Source organism: Sus scrofa, chromosome 6 (assembly GCF_054392235.1).
Source record: "Sus scrofa isolate SSC_HxYL_T2T_F1_AM1 chromosome 6, Sscrofa_HxYL_maternal_Yorkshire_Landrace_v2.0, whole genome shotgun sequence".
Lineage (NCBI taxonomy): Eukaryota > Metazoa > Chordata > Mammalia > Artiodactyla > Suidae > Sus > Sus scrofa.
In genome coordinates this window covers 30,932,384-30,952,046 of record NC_139388.1, presented here as the reverse complement: position 1 = coordinate 30,952,046, position 19,663 = coordinate 30,932,384, and the positions used below count along the sequence as shown (strand labels likewise).

The 19,663-nt window shown below is 42.7% G+C and overlaps 1 protein-coding gene across 1 annotated transcript in view; it reads right to left on the bottom strand.

Moving 5' to 3' along the window:
- The window catches only part of AMFR (autocrine motility factor receptor), a 46,939-nt gene extending 29,580 nt beyond the window's left edge, over positions 1-17,359 (bottom strand). Inside the window, exons 1-3 of the mRNA XM_021097092.2 lie at positions 16,889-17,359; positions 6,641-6,733; positions 1,523-1,687 (exon numbers count right to left, since the gene is read on the bottom strand). Of these exons, the coding sequence (XP_020952751.2) occupies positions 1,523-1,687; positions 6,641-6,733; positions 16,889-17,155 (525 nt within the window). The 5' untranslated portion in view covers positions 17,156-17,359. The remainder of the gene's footprint in view (positions 1-1,522; positions 1,688-6,640; positions 6,734-16,888) is intronic.
- Between the last annotated feature and the right edge of the window lie 2,304 nt (positions 17,360-19,663).

Sequence of the window (19,663 nt, the reverse complement as noted above, 5' to 3'; positions counted from 1 at the left end):
TCCGACTGGGAAACTCAAGGTTAATCTTGGTGTCTTTGCTTGGAGGTCCACGTTTAGCTGCATGGCCAAATGCAAGGATAGAAAACATCCCTCTATCAGATGGTCAAAATTCTCCAACTAACCCAAATACGAATATAAGCTGATATTTTGAGGTCTGTATCATTTAATTTACAAAACAATACACATTATATTTTCATCTTAAATTCTCAAGTATCTTCCTCCCAGAGGGATTATAAGCCTCTAAAAGAAATCTACCAGAAGTAGGTAATTCTCCCTGCCAGCATCAACAGGACTCAGAACAGCACCATGTTCTGTTGCGTTCTCAATCTTGCTCTTAAATCACTTGGGAGGACTTTCCTTGCCTGTTCACAGGTAAGACAACTAAAATGTAATCTAGGCGTGGTTTTACTACTATCATAATACTATGTTAATAGTATGCAAGGAGAGGGAACAGCATGGAAAAGAAGGCCAGGAGCTGTGACTCCTGAGCAGGAAGGTGTAGATACCACACCAGTTAGGGAGGTTAGAAACTCCAGTTCATGACCCAGGATGGGGGATGAAACAGCTTTATGCCTTTTGAGACTGAGGTTAACTCACACAGAGGTACAAGGACCACCTAGTCCAGGAAGACTGGGTAAGAAAAGGGGCAAACAGGGTAGCGGAGTGGGTTTAACTGAGCTCCTGGAGGACTGCAGGTGCCCATTTACCCAGGAACCAGGAGCTTAATTCGGAAGCACTAACTAATCTTATGAAGATTCACCTGCATAACTCTGATCTGAAGCTGAGGCAGATCTTGTACCAGGTGGAAAAGGGACCTTCTTCTTGAGGGACCAAGGAAGCCATGGGGGCTAATGCAGTCCTTGCCCAGGGCTGGAAATAACATTAATTGGAGTTCCCATCGTGGTTCAGTGGTTAATGAATCTGACTAGCATCCATGAGGAGGAGGGATGGTTCGATCCCTGGCCTCGCTCAGTGGGTTAAAAATCTGGCATTGCCGTGAGCTGTGGTGTATGTATGTTGCAGATGTGGCTCGGATCCCACGTGGCTGTGGCTGTGGCGTAGCCTGGGAACCTCCATGTGCCAAGAGTGCGGCCCTGATAAAAGACAAAAAAAGAAAAGAAATAATGTTAACTAGTCAGAAAGAAAAACTCCAAGAATCAGACTAATAAGGGGGGAAGTGGAAGGAGATCAGAACAGAAAACATTTGGAAGAGAGCAGTTTTTCAGTTTACATATTAAGGTTTCCCTGTGCTGTGATCAAAACAGTGTGTGTAGGTGAACTGCCCCAGGTGGGCGGCGATGTAAGACTTCCGGGGAGGAATGACACCTCCCTAGGGGCCACTGATCCCGCACTCCTTGGCTGCTGCCTAAAGTTGCCTAAGAACAGGGAGTAGGTACCTCGTCCAGGAGCCTTGCCCTGGAGAACTACCCTGCACATCCATGTCACGACTCACTCATTTTACACAATACAAACCTGGCAAATGGGTGACTAAGCAGGCAAAGAGCTTGGCTATAAAACTCACATATTCAAACCGGTCCTTGCAGAGCTGAACCATCAGATGCAGAAATACCAGTCCAGCAAACCAGAGGCACCACATGACCACTTCTTCCACTGTCTGGACATTCAGCACACCAAAAATGAAAATGAACTTGTAGAAAATAAAATTCCAAAACTTGTCTTTGAGGTGCTAAAAAGAAAAATATTTATAAAGGTGAGTACCATTACACCTAACTCATTTAAGAGATGGAACATAACAAAAACTGGCTTTTAAGGAGAAAATATTCTATACTCATCTTTCTAACAACTGTCCACAAGAAAATAGAAAGCAAAGAATAAAATGAGCCCTCTGAAGAATAAAGGTAAAAAACCTAGAGAGTAATATATAGACTTTGGGTTGAATTCCTCAGTCAGTTATGAAACTTTAGCCGCTAAAAAGGGAGTGATAGGGGAGTTCTCATAGTGGTTCAGGAGAAATGAATCTGACTGGCATCCATGAGGACGCAGGCTCAATCCCTGGCCTTGCTCAGTGGGTTAAGGATCCAGCATTGCCGGGAGCTGTAGCGGAGGTCGCAGATGCGGCTCATATCCCACATTGCTGTGGCTGTGGTGTAGGCCAACAGCGACAGCTTGGATTAGATCCTTAACCTGAGAACCTCCATATGCTGCAGGTACAGCCCTAAAAAGACAAAAAAAGCGTGGGGGAGGGTAGTGATAGGGAATTCCTGTTGTAGCTCAGCAGGTTACTAACCCAACTAGTATCCAAGAGGAGAAGGGTTCATTCCCTGGCCTCGCTTAGTAGGTTAGGATCCCAAGCTGCAGCTCTGATTCATCCCCTAGCCTGGGAACTTCCATATGCCATGTGCGGCCCTAAAAAAAGGGGGGGAGGAATGATATGAATTTCCACTGTGGCACAACGGGATCAGTGGCATCTCTTCAGCCTCAAGAAGCAGGTTCGATCCCCAGCCTGACACAGTGGGTTAAAGGATCCAGCACTGTCGCAACAGCTGCAGTATAAGTCACAACTGCACTTCAGATATGATCCCTGGCCCAGGAACTCCACATGACACAGGGTGGCCAAAAAGGAATAAAAAAGGTGGGTGGGAGTGATGTTAATTTAATACCTTACGTATTATTAATATATATACTTCCAACACAAAATAAAAAAGAATGGTGAGAGTTACAAGTATCACTTTTAATACTTCTGCTCTCAGGATTCTTAAACAAAAGATTAGATACTCTTTTTTTTTTTTTTTAACATCCTTCAAGATTCAAAAATAACATATGCTCATTTGCCAGCCATTATCAATAACATATGAAAAAGTACAAATAAAACAAAAATGATGCCTTAACATTTTAACGCATTTTTCTTCCTAAATGTACAACATTGATTTTTGCACAATTTTATTTCACTTATATTGTGAGAACTTTACTGAAGAGACCACTTTAGTATTTACAGGGGGACAGTGAAACGTTTTTAATTTTTCACCATTTGGAAAATGTTGTAATGAATCTCTCTGTGGGAGTTTCTATTTTTCTCAGCATTACAGAATCAAAGGTTACAAATGTTGTGATTTCTAATACGTAACACCCACCTTATTTCCAAAGAAGCTATATAATTGTACACTATCACATATCTACTTCACTGTACAATGAGAATGTCCAGGTTTTGGGGTTTTTCCTATTTTGTTTGTTTGTTTGTTTACTTGTTTTTTTGGCCATGACTGCGACATGTGGAAGTTCCAAGGCCTGGGATCCAACCTGCACCACAGCAGTGACAATGCTGGATCCTTAACCCACTGAGCCTGCCAGTTTTAAAAATCTTTACTATCTTGGGAGAAAAAAAGGGCAATGAGGGGCATCAAGCCAATAGATATTAAAATATTAGGAGTTCCCGTCGTGGCGCAGTGGTTAATGAATCCGACTAGGAACCATGAGGTTGCGGGTTCGGTTCCTGCCCTTGCTCAGTGGGTTAACGATCCGGCATTGCCGTGAGCTGTGGTGTAGGTTGCAGATGCGGCTCGGATCCCGCGTTGCTGTGGCTCTGGTGTAGGCTAGTGGCTGCAGCTCCGATTCGACCCCTAGCCTGGGAACCTCCATATGCCGCGGGAGCGGCCCAAAGAAATAGCAAAAAGTCAAAAAAAAAAAAATATTACTATAATCAAGCTATCTGTGGGAGTGCAGAGGATAAGGATGAAAACATGGCTCCTAAGTATACTTTATTTTGTAATGGTCATACCCTTGGCATATGGAAGTTCCCAGACCAGGGGCTGAATCCGAACCACAGTTGTGGGAACACCAGATCCTTTAATGAACTGTGCCAAGCTGGGGACCACTGTCTCTGCAGCAATGAGAGCTGCTGCAGACAGATCTTAACCCACTGTACTACAATGGGAACTCCAGGTATACTTTCATATATACTTTTGAACCATGTAAATGTTTCGCAAATTCGAAAACTTAAAACAGAAAGAAAAGCAAAATTGAATAAAAACAGAAATAAAAGAACCTAAATGCAGAATAAAAACAGAAATAATTGAGCCTACATGTGGAACAAACTGATAACATGACTACTTAAAGAATTATTTTGAGAACTTTAAAACACTGTACTCTGACTATACATCCTTTGTTCAGAGAATAGAACAAACCAGGAATCCTTGGTGAATGTCTGTTTCCAGATCTCAGGCAAGAAAACTTGAGGTAAACCTAGAACATTTTGTACCCTGATTCTGAACCTTCGCTCCACCATCTATTTGCTGTGTGGCTTTGGACAAGTCACTTAACATCCCTGTTCCCTGTGCTTTGGTTTCCCCATCTACAAGATGGGTCTTTTTTTTTTTCTTTTTTTTTTTTTTGAGCTACAGCTGCCAGCCTACACCACAGCAATGCAAGATCTGAGCCACATTTTCAACCTATGCCACAAATCGCTTGATCTTTAACCCACTGAGTGAGGCCAGGGATCAAAAACACACCCTCATGGATATTAGTCAGGTTCATAACCCATTAAGTCACAATGGGAACTCCCAAGTTGGGTCTTGTAACAATATCATGTACCTTATATAACCACTGGGAGAACTAAGTTAACATACATACAATGGTTAGACAAGTGCCATAGTGGGCACTAAGCACATTAAAAAAAAAAAAAAAAATCCTTGTTCTAAACCACCCCTTAACAGTTTAATAATTGTTCCATTTTAGATACTCAATGTCTTTGCCCCTAGTATCACTGTATTTCTTGAACTTTAAGCAAACCCGTGTCAATTCTGTAGAGTTCTAACTCAAAACAGTGCTTAATAAATGCTACTGGGTGACACTGGTCAAAAATTATCATCACGGAACAACATGAAAGACCTGATATATACTGAAAAAACTGAAAGTAGAGTTGAATAACAAATGTACCCATTACGATTACCTCCAGGTATTTTTAAAAACCTCTGTAATACTCCATGATTATATTTTCTGTAAATTTAGAACTGAAATATAACATTTTAGGAAAAAGAAAGTAGTATATAAGGCCAAGTGGGGCCAGATCAATCCACCAGCAATTAGATGTCTTGCCAGGCTTGACCCACAAGTCAAAAGTTTTCCTTGAAAACAAAAGAAGCACAAAAAACCCGTAACTTACCAAAAACAAAAAACAAAAAACCACCCTCTATTTTCTACTGATCTCATCCATACGACCTCAGGAATTGATATTTTGGAGAAAGTGCTCCATACTCATTAATGAAAAATTTCTGGGAAGACAGCTCTGCTCATAACAGCATCCAAGGGTGCAACCACATAGTAACTGCATTTCAACTCTAAACTGATTTGATTAAAACTCTCAGCTTATATTTTCAAGAGATCTGAGATAGGCAAGGGGTGAAGCCACTGTTGTACTTTTAATGTAATAGGTTCCTGTGTCTTATCACTGGGATAAGATAAATAAAGTACAATACAGTTCTGTTCGTATGTTATTGTTTTAAAGGCTGAATCAGAATTCTTACTTTGAAACACCATTCCACACTCTATCCACTAAAATCCTCAGGGAAATGCCAATCTGCACAGTATGCTTGTGGCATAATTCTTTAATGAAAGCATGTCTTGGAGTTCCCGTCGTGGCGCAGTGGTTAACGAATCCAACTAGGAACCATGAGGTTGCAGGTTTGATCCCTGGCCTTGCTCAGTGGGTTAAGGATCCGGCGTTGCCGTGAGCTGTGGTGTAGGTTGCAGACGCGGCTCGGATCCCGAGTGGCTGTGGCTCTGGCGTAGGCAGGCGGCTATAGCTCCAATTGGACCCCTAGTCTGGGGACCTCCATATGCCACAGGAGCGGCCCAAGAAATGGCAAAAAGACAAAAAAAAAAAAAAAAAAGCAAGCAAACATGTCTTCCTCACATATACATTCTGAGAATGTTTAAATGTCAGACTATCTCATCTCAACACTGCTTGTAGAATGATGAATCTTAATACACTTTTCCAAAGGGATAAACTAAAATCTCTCAGTAAACTCCTTTGGAAATGAACCCACGTTCTAAAGAATGCCATATATGATTATTCAAACTAAAACAAATCAGAGCGTCTTTTAAAATTACCTCATAAAATCACAGGGAAATGGCTACAAAGAACAATATTGGGACAACTTAGCTTCACTGAATACACACTGTAGATTACATAAAGTATTTTATCAATGCTGAATTTCCTGATTTTTATCATTGTGCTATGGTTATGTAAGAAAATGTCCTTGCTCTTAGAAAATACATCCTGAACTATTTGAGGGTAAATGAGCATGATGGTCACAGTTTACTCTCAAATGGATCAGAAAAAAACATGTATATGTAAGTAAAAGGTGAATGTTAAAGCAAATGGAGAAAAGTGTTAACAACTCTGAATCTGAATAAAGTCTATACAAGAGTTCCTCACAGTACCTGCGCAAGTTTTCTTTAAGTGTGAAATTATACCAAACTTTAAAAAACAAAATCTGTTTGCAAGAGGAAGTTCCCTTGTGGCATAGAAGGTTAAGGATCTGGCATTGCTACAACTGTGGTGCAGTTTCAATCCCTGGCCTGGGAACTTCCATATGCCACCGGTATAGCCCAAAACAAACAAACAAAACTCGTACAAATAAAAATCTGTTTGCAAGAATTCATCGTTGCTGTCTGGACTTACCTGTCTTTCACTCACTCGAAGAGGGCCAAACACAATACACTGGATTAGCTTAGCCACCAACATCAAAACGCAGCAAGCAGTATTTACCAGAACCTGCACACAAACCAAAGAAAGGAAGTTTATTTCCTCCTGTTGAAAAATAAAAGAAACTCTAAAAAAAGTTTATGTTAGGAATTCAGCCACTGTTTCTTTCTTTCTTTTTTTTTTTTTTTTGTCTTTTTGGGGCCGCACTCATGGCATATGGAGGTTCCCAGGCTAGGGGTCAAATCGGAGCTGTAGCCACTGGCCTACGACGTCACGGGCACAGCAACGCCAGATCCGAGCCGCATCTGCCACCTACACCACAGCTCACGGCAACACCAGATCCTTAACCCACTGATCGAGGCCAGGGATTGAACCTGCATCCTCATGGATATTAGTTGGATTTGTTTCCACTGCGCCACGATGGGAACTCCTCAGCCACTGTTTCTAATGACTGAGCCATTCCAGTTTTCTACCAGTACAAGATAAATATATGAAAGGACACTTTTATTGGTGGTAAGATAAGGATGAGGAGTGAGGAAGCGAGGTACCAGCCTACCAGTTAATTCAGAGCTTTGTCCAAACATGTACCCTCCAGCAGGCCAGCTTCCCTTCAGTCCAACTGAATTGTGTGTAAACTTTGTACTGTATGTATAAAACTGTATGCACCTTAAAAAAAAAAAAAACCATAGGTAGCACCTAGGTACATCATTTCCTATAGTAAGATTTTGATAGTCTAGAAGAAAATTATTCTGGAAAATGAAGTTATCATGAACAGTAAATGTCCGGCACCTAAACATCCTGCCCGGCCTTGCCCTTTCAAAAAAAAAAGAAAAAAAAAAAAAAAAAAAAAGAGATGTGGAGAGGAGGATGGATGGTCACAAAAAAAACCATTAAGAACTGACAACCAAAAAATATATTTTTTTTTCAAATGTACTGCAATGGGACAAAAGATATCTACAGTTGGTATTGAACCATAAACGTCATAAAGAAAAGGTTCTCAGGTATTAGAGGGGAGTGGACTCAAGAAAGCAGTGAGGAGGAGGAAGAAAACTGACAGGAGGGACTGAGAACTGAAAGGCAACCATGAGACGCCAATGCAAAAGCAGGGCCTTCTTCACAAGGCAATGGGAAACTTTCTTTTTCTTAGTAATTAAGAAATGCATCTCAGGAGTTCCTGTATGGAGCAGCAAATTTTGATCCAGCATTGTCACTACAGCGGCTGGGATTGCTGCTGTGGCACAGGTTCGATCCCTGGCCAGGGTACTTCCATAGGCCAGGCGACCAAAAAAAAAAAAAAAAATCTCCTTGCAGCTAAACAACAAATCCAGTGCTTACAAAATGAAAACATGGGCTGCCCCTGACTCAAAAGATGAGTGTGGCACATCACATTACTGATGCTCAAGTGATTTTTAAAGTACCCCGACCCAAAAAAGCCAAAAGGATCTTGATGAAGATGGTAAAGAGGCCTTTTATTAAAAGCAAATAAAAATGAACAACAACATAAAGGCGGCTTCAATTTTTTTATTCACTAAGTTTACAGGAAGGAGGCTGTATTCCTCTTCCCAGGTCATTCTTCCTTCTACTTTTAAAAGAAGCAAATGATATTTTTAAAACAAGTAAATAAAGGAAGATGATGGAAGAGAGTAATAGAAGAAGCAAACTCCCTAAGATCTCTTCAGGTTCCCCTCAGTACTTCACACCATCCAGCCCTTTGGCAGCCCTGATGTATTACAGGTAATGAATGGCAGCCCTGATTCATTACAAAAGATTAAATTATGTTTAGTTATATCCATCTTGTTAGTGGAACAAGGAAGTAATAATAATTATTATTAGTAGTAGTAGTCTTTTCAGGGTCGAACCCACAGCATATGGAGGTTCTCAGGCTAGGCGCTGAATCAGAGCTACAGCCGCTGACCTATACCTCAGCCACAGCCATGCAAGATCCGAGCCGTGTCTGTGGCCTACACCACAGCTCACGGCAACACGGGATCCTTAACCCACTGATCGAGGCCAGGATCAAACCCAAGTCCTCATGGATACTAGTTGGGTTTTTAACCACTGAGCCACTGACGAGAACTCCTGTGATATATTTTTAAAAGAAATGAAACAACAGTAAATAGTTCTACTGGAGTTCCCATTGTGGCTCAGCAGTAACAAACCAGATTAGCATCCATGAGGATGCAGGTTCGATATCTGGCCCCACTCAGCAGGTTAAGGATCCTGCATTGCCCCCAGCTCGGATCTGGTGTTGCTGTGGCATAGACGGACAGCTGCAGCAACAATTCGATCCCTAGCCTGAGACCCTCCATATGCTGCAGGTGCTGCCCTATTTAAAAAAAAAAAAAAAATTCAAAAAAAAATTAGTTCTGCTGAAAAACAAAACTCTTCTGGTGATTAAATCCTTCAAATAACCAGGAAAAAACCCAAGTTAATTACCTAAAACATCCTACTTCCCTAACTATAACTACCTGTGGGACAGCCCTATTCAAAACATTTCGATAAACAGTACAGAAAACTAAATTTTAAAGATGAAACAGATGTTTAAAAGGCTCATTTTCATTGTACTCTAAACCAGTCCACAGGAACCCCACTCATGTTAAGAAAAAAAGTTATAAAACAAAACCACAATCCCAATCCCTCATTCCACTTCTCTCGGCTGAACAGGATTTTTAAAATCAGCCAAACATCCCCAGACTAATTACAACACAGTTTTGTTTTGTTTTTTTCTTTTTATGGCCACACCTGCAGCGTATGGAAGTTCCTGGGCTAGGGGCTGAATCAGAACTGCAGCTGCCAATCTATACCACAGCCACAGCCATGCCAGATCCAAGCCTCCTCTGCAACCTATGCCACAACTCACAGCAACACTGGATCCTTAACCCACTGAGTGAGGCCAGGGATCAAACCCTTATCCTCACAGATACTAGTAGAGTTCTTAACCTGCTGAGACACAATGGGAACGCCACAACACAATTTTTTTTAAATGTTCCCTGTTTGGAATTCCCTTCGTGGCTCAGTGGCTAATGAGCCCGAGTAGGAGACCTAAGGATGAGGGTTCGATCCCTGGTGTCACTCAGTGGGTTAAGGATCCGGCGTTGCTGTGAGCTGTGGTGTAGGTCGCAGACGCAGCTCAGATCTGAAGTGGCTGTGGCATAGGCTGGTGGCTACAGCTCCAACTGGACCTCTAGCCTGGGAACCTCCATATGCCACAGGTGTGGGCCTAAAATAGGAAAAAAAAAAAAAAAAAAAAAAAGATTCCCTGTTTGTATAGATAGGCATATGAAATAAGTCAATTCAACGCATTTAGTATCAATTTGTTCAAGGCATGTGGGAGGTTAAGAGAAATGAGTGCGATCTGCACCCTACACTCAAAGAGCTTTTAGAATCTATAGGACCCAGAACATGGGAAGCATCTAACAGACCACGCCAGCTGCTGTGAGTACAACAAAAGAGAAATCAAATTTAGGGTCATTTAGTCATTTATCTAAACCGCATTCTCATATATCTTGGATTACAAAAGTATTAATTTCTCAGTTAATTGTTTTAATGTTTTTAAGTTCAAAAATAAGGTAGAGAAGTTCCTGTCGTGGCGCAATGGTTAACAAATCCGACTAGGAACCATGAGGTTGTGGGTTCGATCCCTGGCCTTGCTCAGTGGGCTAAGGATCCTGCGTTGCTGTGGCTCTGGCGTAGGCCGGCAGCTACAGCTCTGATTCAACCCCTAGCCTGGGAACCTCCATATGCTGCAGGAGCGGCCCAAGAAATAGCAGAAAGACCAAAAAAAAAAAAAAAAAAAAAAAAAGTATAAAAATTTTGTACCTTTGATTTACCAAAAAAAAAAAAAAAAAAAAAAAAAAAAGCAAAACCCCTTCATAATCCCATCACCCATAGATAACCACTTTCTTTTTTTCTTTTTTTTGCTTTTTAGGGCCACACTCCAGCACATGCTAGTTCCCAGGCTAGGGGTTGAACTGAAATTACAACTGCCAGCCTACACCACAGCCAAAGTAACGTGGGATCTGAGCTGCATCTGCAGTCTCTACCACAGCTGGATTCCCAATCCACTGAACGAGGCCAGGGATGGAACCCACATCCTCATGGATACTAGTTGGATTGGTTTCCGCTGTGCCACAAGGGGAACTCCCCATTTTCTATTTTAATTTAAATGGAAGATTTAAAAATTAGCACAGCTAAGTTTTTTACTTCTTTGCACGAAAAAGTAAACTGATATTACAGCGGGGTTTTATGTAAAAAGAACCTTTTGTGAACTTTTTATGAAAGGGAAAGCTCAGGATTGGAAGCAACCGAAAATCATTTTAGGATCATGAATAAAGTGTATTTAAAAACACCTCAATAATTATTGATAACTATTCTATTTGAGTCTGTCTTAATTTTACATATTTTACGTAAGTCTAAAACTGTCTTAATTTACATATACTGTAGTTCCAATAAAGATATGGTAAATTCTCAATTTTAAAACCCACAAAGGCTTGAAAAACTGCAAATACTGAAAGAAACATAATTGTGGCATCCTTCTTTCTTTTTCTCTTTAGGGTCTCACCCACGGCATTGGGAAGTTCCCAGGCTACTGAGAGCTGCGGCTACCAGCTTAAGCCACAGCCGTAGCAACACAGGATCTGAGCTATGTCTGCGACCTACACCAGAGCTCATGGCAACGCCGGATGCCCAACCCACTGAGCGAGGCCGGGGAACAAATGTGCACCCTCATGGATACTAGTCAGAATCGCTTCTGTTGAGCCACAGCGGGAACTCCATGGCATTCCTCATTTAGAAGCAAGTCCCAAATCAGATCCCACTAAGTCACTAGTGATATTCTTACAGAAATACTTCAACTCATATTTAAATCGACAGAACCTCCTCACCTCCAATAATCAAAAGGAGACTCACTTCCAGCAAGCCGAATCTGAACTTTATCCTTGAAGACCACAGTAAAAGTATAAACCTCATTTTACCTGCTGAACACAGCCAACTAGCATTTCCTTGTGGGCAGAATCCAAACTTAAACGTAAGTAAATCTAAGTATAAGGGGTTCACTAGAGCACTGTTTATAATAGCAGAAAAATGGAAAACAATTAAATGTCCAGCCTAGAGACTAGTTCAATAAACTGTAAAACAGCCATTCAGTGGAATACAATGAAGCCAGGAAAACTAACTCAGCAGTTTGACATTTACTAGTGTTATATAGAACCTTCAAGATAACTTGTTCACTGGGGGAAGAAAAAAAAAAAAGGCAGTGCGAAAACCTTCCGTGCAAAAAAGAATATGTATACACACTACATACATTTGCATAATATGTATAGGATAGGAACTATGTCAGGGACTTGATCAATCTGGGGATGTCTTAGTCTTCTACTTAATGCCAGCACTGACTACGAGAACCTGGTAACGGCCGCTTTAGGGGGCGAGAAGTAGTAGCAGCGAGAGGGAGATTACTTGTCATTGTTTATCACTTATGCACCTTTTGACTTTTATAACATAAGCATGCATGATTGATTTTTCAATTAATTTTTGTAAAGTTTAGAATCTTTTAAACTAACCTGACGAGTTCTGAAGCTCCACACTACATTTCTCATCATAACATGGGAGATGGATGAGTAACAAACCAAAAGTGGGTAGCCTGAGTCACAACTTAGCCTCTGAGAACATGCACTACTTCTACCATAGAAAAATATTTCGCCAAATGCCTTATTTTCTCTTGTCTACATAAGATAAAAACAAGTTTTGCTTGTCCCTGAGCAGCCTTAACAGAACAGGCCACGTAGTAGTGACCCAAGGAACCCTACTTAATCAAGCTTAAAGTAAATCCTGTTACTCAAAGGCCCCGTAAGAAACCTTCTCTCCTGGAATGGTTCTCCTATTCTACTCCAGAAAACAGAAACTAAGCTATGACATAACTTGGCCTGCAAGGAAGAGAAGAGGGCGATAACAAAAGGCTTAGCCTAGCCACAGTTATCACTGTGTGACCCTGGAGGTATTTCTGATCCAATAAAATGCTGGCCACTAATGGGGCATTATTTATGACCTTGTGACAAAATGTGGTTCAACTACCAGGAACTGTTCCTTTTCCAAGGATATGATCAATATGGATATTATTCAGTGTCCTACTTAACACCAGCACTAATTACACCCCCCCCAACACACACACCTTTTATCAGCTGCCTCCCTTTAAAGGATAGCTGGAATGCTACTCTTCTGCAGGCTCCCAGTGATGAGTATACAATGCTAACCACACAAAGATACACCCTCCTCCTCACTACACTGATGACTGTGCTCCTCATTTCACTACATCAGGGAAATAAATGAGACTATGTACACAAAGCACGAGGCACACATCTAGCAAGCAATCAAACAGCAATCTCCTTTCCCCTCACTTTGAAGATTTTTCCTACATTTTTAAGTTGTTTAGCTACCTATTATTTACAAGTTTAGCTTTTCTCTTCAGCTGCCCCAACATCTCTGGAGCTAACATTTTTCTTTAATCTTCTTTGGAATATTCATCTTATAAAGACTCAAATCTAGTTAATTACTTGCAGTTCTCAAATTATATAATTATGTGAAGATGGGCTCTTTAAAGCAGAAGACAAACTTTTTTTCTAGTGGACTACCAGAAAGTAAATATTTGGAGTTTCCATTGTGGCTCAGTGGGTTAAGAAGCCAACTAGTATCCATGAGGGTGTGGGTTCCATCCCTGGCCTCACCCAGTTGACTAAGGACCCAGTGTTGCCATGAACTGTGGTGCAGGTGGCAGATACCGCTCAGATCCCACATTGCTGTGGCTGTGGTATAGGCTGGCAGCTGCAGCTCTGATTCGACCCCTAGCCTGACAACTTCCATGTGACTCTGATGGAAAAAAAAAAAAAAAGGTAAGTATTTTAGGTTCAGCAGACCACATGCTCTCTGTCACATACTCTTCCTTTCAAAAAAACTTTAAAAAATGTAAAAACATTATTGGCCACTGCAGTTTGCCAATCCCTACTTTCAACGGTTACTTCACTTTAATCCATTTTTGGCTTTTGGTGGCTTTCCCTTGACATTTCTATTTAAACTATTTCATTTGCATATAATCAAATCAAAACCTTAAGACTTGTTTCATATTTCTATTTCTTCATTTTGCCATGGCCTCCTCCCACAATTTTAAAAGCAAGTCCATAAAAAAAAAAAAAGAACATTAAAAAAAACAAGCAAAAGTAATGAAACTAATGAGTAAGAATAAAGATGAAAAGCCAAAAACACCTGAATGATTCAAAACAATGATCCATTCAAAAATGGCTCAAGAGGTACTTTAATGGAGATGACATCTGAGCAATGTAAAATAAGCCTAGAAATGAATAAAAAATTAAACCTCATCTGGAACGAAACTTTTTAGAAAGTTCTAGAAAGACATGAAGAAACAAATGATCATGTCAAATCTGGGTATTTGTTAGTATAAAAACCCTGGGAGCTTCTCTCTAACCTGTTCTCGATGCCCACGCCAGAGGCACCTGGAGAACTCGCCTTGGGGGGAGGAGTCGAAGGTCCCTACATCACCCAGCCTCTTCCCCCTCTACACAATGCCATCCTCCCCCTCTGCTGCTACAGGTGGTTCCCTGAAAAAAAACCCATCATCCCATTATAACAGCTCCTCCTCCTCTTCACTCCACTTAAAGCCTACAGCCCGTGAAATAACATCCACACTCCAACACAGAGCAGGCAAGGTTTACATAATCTGACCTTCGCCCCACACCCCATTCTCTCCCTAATCAGTTTCTCAGCCAGTACGTGCCTAAAATCACCTAAAACATTAATAAAAATGAAGGCGTGACATTAATATCCACATAAATGTAAACTATGCTCTACGAAGGTAAGTTTTAGAGATTCCAATGTGCAAAATTACAGTTAGCAGGCTTTGCCAACTGGCAGATAGATCAGTTTTTGTTTTGCCTTGCTTGGTTTTTAAAAAAATTGAATCTGAGTCTCCTTGGGCAGAGTACGAAAAGGATCCATTCTGACAAAGACTGCACCATACAGTCACTTAATAATGCTATCTGTCCTCAGAGGAAAGCTTTGGAGATTGAGACTTCTAGTGGGCAACTAAAGCAGAAGCCTAAGCAATGGGTGATGAAGAGAACTGACAATGCACACTTGGAGAGTCTGAAGTACCAAGGAAGGCCAGGCTCAAAATGTGAAAACCACAGAGGAAAGATGGAAGAAAAACAGCAAAATCAACTGAGAAAGAAAAAAATCATCAACAGATTGGAAGAAATTACAAACTCCCATGAGGCAAGGTAGGAGGAAAAGGAAAGTTTCTTAAAAGTACTAATTTTCACAGAAAATCAAGAGGCTTTATGTAATGTTTTATGAAAAGGTGTTAACCTTGGAATCTGAACATGAGTTTTATGAAAAGAAACTCCTGGGAGGGGGTGGAAGTCATTAAACAATACTAGTAGTTGTTATATAAATAATCGTTCCTTCTCAGAGGCTTATTTATAGCTTACACTTAAAAAAAAAAATGCAACTGTCAAAGACTACATTATGGGACTCCCACCATGGCCGAGAGGGTTAAGAATCTGACTCCAGCAGCTCTGGTCACTGCAGAGGTGCGGGTTTGATCCCCAGCCAGGTGCAGTGGGTTAAAAGATCCAACATTGCTGCAGCTGCTGCTAATTCAATCTCTGGCCTGGGAACTTCCATATCCCACAGGTGTGGCCATAAAATTAAAAAAAAAGAGACTACATTATAATCTCAACATTTAGCAAAAGCACTCTTCACATCACTTTCAGTTGTTTACCTGCCAAATGAAATGCAAAAAAAAAATTTTTTTTAATCTATATTTAGTAGAAATTAAACAAGAGATGTGGGTTGAGTTCTTTCTTCCATACTGTAAGGTTCAGCTTTACCCAGCTGTGGAGGAATGGAACTTCACCCTTCACTGCCTTCTACTTATCGTTTCATCAGAAGGACCAAGAAACTTAATCCACACCCACAGAGTTCATAAATCCCACTGCTTCCTGATGAAGCACAGTGGGATTAATTATAATAAAGTGAGTTGTATATCATTCTGTATATTTGGAATATTAATCTCAGTCATTTACAGCCGACTCTCAACCCCAAATGGGAATTTACAAGAAGAGACAAGACTCAAGACCTAAGGCAGCACAGCAAATCCAAGCGACAGATTTCAATCCTGGAACTTTTCTGTTCACCGTGGAGTTTTTATGAGGCCCTCAAGGCCAAGGTGGAAGAGGAGTTCTTTAGCCAAAATACTGTTGATCCGCCCGCCTGAAATTATCTGTTCTAGTAAGTGAAACCATTTATGCCCTAAATGCTGCTTATCTTACACTGGCAGAAAAACTAGAAACCTTGTTTTAAGGTGCATCACTAAAAGGAGAAATCCTCAGTTAAAACGAAGAGCTACCTCTCGACTCCAAATGTTTCGCTGCCTTCAGACATCAAAGGAAAGTGTCATGAATCACCAGGTACAAGAAGCAGGAAAGGAAGCACAGCTTGTATTTGCGTGTTTGTTCTACTCAAAAAGGACAATCACACACTAAATAACAAAAAAAAGAAAAAAAAGTTGTGGGAGACGACCTCTCCCCAAACAAGAACGTCCAAACACACCCAGATGCCTACAACTCTCCTATGCTCAACATCTGAATTGTTTCTGCCCTCTCTCAATTTAAAACCCGCTAACAACATTTCTGTGCCTGAGTCGGAAACGCCTTCCAACTTCCTTTCCTCCACAATTTAATAAAACAGCAGGGGTAACAGACTCGGATCCAGCCTCCCAGGTGAACCTGCTTTTGAGGTCTGCTAGTTTCCCTCCCCGCGGCCCCTCAGCAACCCCAACTCTGCCACTACTTCTACTCCCCACCCTCAGCACCTCCCCCTCCCCTACGCCCCCTCCCAGGCCGTCCACGTCCCCTCGCGCCCCGCTCCCCGAGCCTCCCCAACCCGGTTCCCAAATGCCTTCCCCAGCGTTCAAAGTCGACCCTCCCGTGGGGCCGCCCCTACTCAGGACCGTACCGCCACCTCCCAAGCCCCCAGCCCCGCAATCCCACATTCAGTTCGTCGGCGGCGGGCCCCGCCCCCCCGGGCCTAGCACTCTGGGGTCCGGGGGGAGGGGACGCTAGCACCAGCCACGCCCCCCACAGATAATGGGTGACATGGCGGCCCCTGCCCCCCTCCGGCCCGCTCCTCCGCGGCGGGCGGGGCAGCCTCGCTCACCCACACGAAAAGGCTGTCCGAGAGCAGGTACTGGGCCACGTCGCGGGCCCGGGGTCCTCCGACGCTAGGCCGGACGAGCGCGGCTGGGTCTGGCTGCACTGGGGCCGTTACCGGCTCCGCCTCCGCGGGCCCAGCCCCGGGTCCGGCATCGGGCTGGCTGAGAGCGCGGTAGGCGCTGACGATGGTGCCAAGCAGGGCCAGGCCGCTGAGGCCAGTGTAGGTACGGAGACTGGGCCACGGGAAGCGCTCGAGGAACAGCAGCGGCATGGCGGCAGCGGCGGCCTCCAGCCCCCAGGCCTCCCCGCGGTGCGGCCGGGCCCCGGCGGCCTCGCGAACGGTGCCCACGGGCTCTGGCGTCGCTATCGCTGCCGCTGCCGCCGCCGCGCCGGACCGGGCCGGGCCGCTCCTGGCCGCTCGCGCCGCTCCGCCCCGCGCTGCTCCCGCTGCTGCCCCTGCCGGCGCGGAAGAGCCTCGGCTGGCTCGGGGCGGGCCGCCGCCCCCAGCCGGGTGCGGGCGGGACAGTCGCGGGGGCGCGGCCTCACTCCCCCGCCCCCAGCGGGCGCGCCGCCGCCTGGCTGGCGAAGGCCCTGGGCGCGGGCCCTGAGGCCCAGCACCCAGCATTAGCCTCCTCCGACACCGCAGCTCGGCCTCTTTCGCGGACGCACAGGGCACCGGTCCCGGACGAACCCAAGCGTCACTCAGGCCTGACGGCGCCGACAGGAGGTCTAGCCCTGGCCACGTGGCGCAGGTCCGCTGGACGCAGGGACCCTGGCCACTCGCCTCTGGCCACTTGACCCTTAGTTTCTCGACCGCCCCCACCTCTGGGTCTAGCAGCTTCCCAGGTGGCTGAAAGAGATGATGGTGCTTAGGGAATAGAAGCCCTGACCCTATAGAAAGAAAATCAATTGTCTTAAATTTCTCGCAAATAAAGCTAAGTTTCTGCTGTTTACCAGTAACCTCTAGCAGAGTCTAAAATGAACCTGAGGTAGCAGGATGTAAAAATGTGCTCTCATACACCAGGCAGGGATGTAAGATGGTGCAGCTACTTTGGAAAGTGGTCTGTCAGCTCCGCAAAAAGTTTAAAAAGAGTGACCATTTGACCTAGCAACTCCATTCCTAGGTAGGTATATGCCCAAGAGAAATGAAAACATTCCTCCGCACAAAACGTGCACACAAATGGCAATAGCAACATTATTCTTAATACCCAAAAGTAGAAACAACCCATTTAATGTCCAGCAAGTGATGAGTGCATAAATAAAGGATATCCCTATCATATAATATTATTCAGCCATGAAAATGAAGTGCTGGTACAGCTGCCACACAGATAAACCTTGAAAACATGCTAAGTGAAAGCAGCCACACAAATGACCACATAGTGGATTCCATTTATATGAAATGTCCAGAATAGGCCAAAACACACATAGACACAGAAAGTAAATTAATTAGGGATGGGGAGATGAAGGAACTGAGGCATAAAAGCTAAACATGGTTTTCTTTTTAAAGTGATGAAAATGTCCAACAGTTGTGACTGTGGCACAATTCTGAATATACTAAAAATCACTTAACTATATTTGTATGGTGAAATGTGAATTACAGCTCATTAAGGCTGTTACCAAAAAAAAAAAAAAAAAAAAAAAAAAGGCACCACCACCAAAAAGTGTTACCTTGTGGGTCTTATTCCTCATTGCATCCCCAAGGCCTGTAATAGCACCTGGTGCAGAGTAGGTGTTCAATCTTACAAACATTCAAAAGAAAAGGACAAAATTATGTTCAAGGTCTCTTTCATGCCTAATATTCTAATTCTAAAATTCTGAGAATTAGAAAATAAAAGATGGCTCAGCTCCATGTTATTACTACCCACTTTGTAGAAACATCCAATTAAAAGGCCTGTGATGAAACACAACTTCGGCACTTGGCAGGGAGGGAGGATGAGGGTTTACACACACACACACACACAGTTTTTTATATAAAGTCTGTATGATTATAGACTTTCAATTCCCTTCAGTTCTTGACCTGTAGCCATTTTATCAAAATGCTAAACTTTTAATTGGTAAATAAAGAAAAGCTGTGTTTTGAAAGGATAGTAATTTTCCACAGATGTTAACAATTCTGCTTTATCTGAGCCTCCCCATTAATTTTAAACCATATTATCCAATGATCCAAATTCACTCCAAGCCACAATACAGTTGCAAATTTGTCCTGTCACCAGAGACTATTGTTAATAGATCTGTCCTTAGTAAGGTACAATATTTCACCATGTTGAATCCAAAGTTCTATATTCTTCTATTTTGAGATAATCACTACTTTCTAAGTGTTAAAACCTATTTTGTGTTCAATGGCAACTTTCAACTTGATTTGGATTATAGAATCTAGTATTAAACTTTTAGAAGTCTGAAATTTCTGAAGATTCAATATAAGCATAGGTGACATTAACTGTATAAGGTAATTTTTAATTTGCATTTTTAAGGCTTTTTAAGGTTTGTGTCTAGGTATTTTTCTAGGACAATTAGTGTTTTTTCTACCAACATTTTGTCCTCACCCACTCCAAGAAGGTAGCTACATGTTTGCACATGTTCCCTAAAGGATTTTTCTCACAAAGACAGAACCCACCTTCTAAAGTTAACCAATGCTTCTAGTTCTTTGTACTGCATCCTATATCTTGATAGGAGCAGGAAGGGAAACAAAACTTAAGAGGGATGAATACTAGTGTGCCCAGGAAGGCTAGACCCTAGGCGTAGGGACCCTTGATGTCAATTGAGTCCCAAGGCCCAAGTG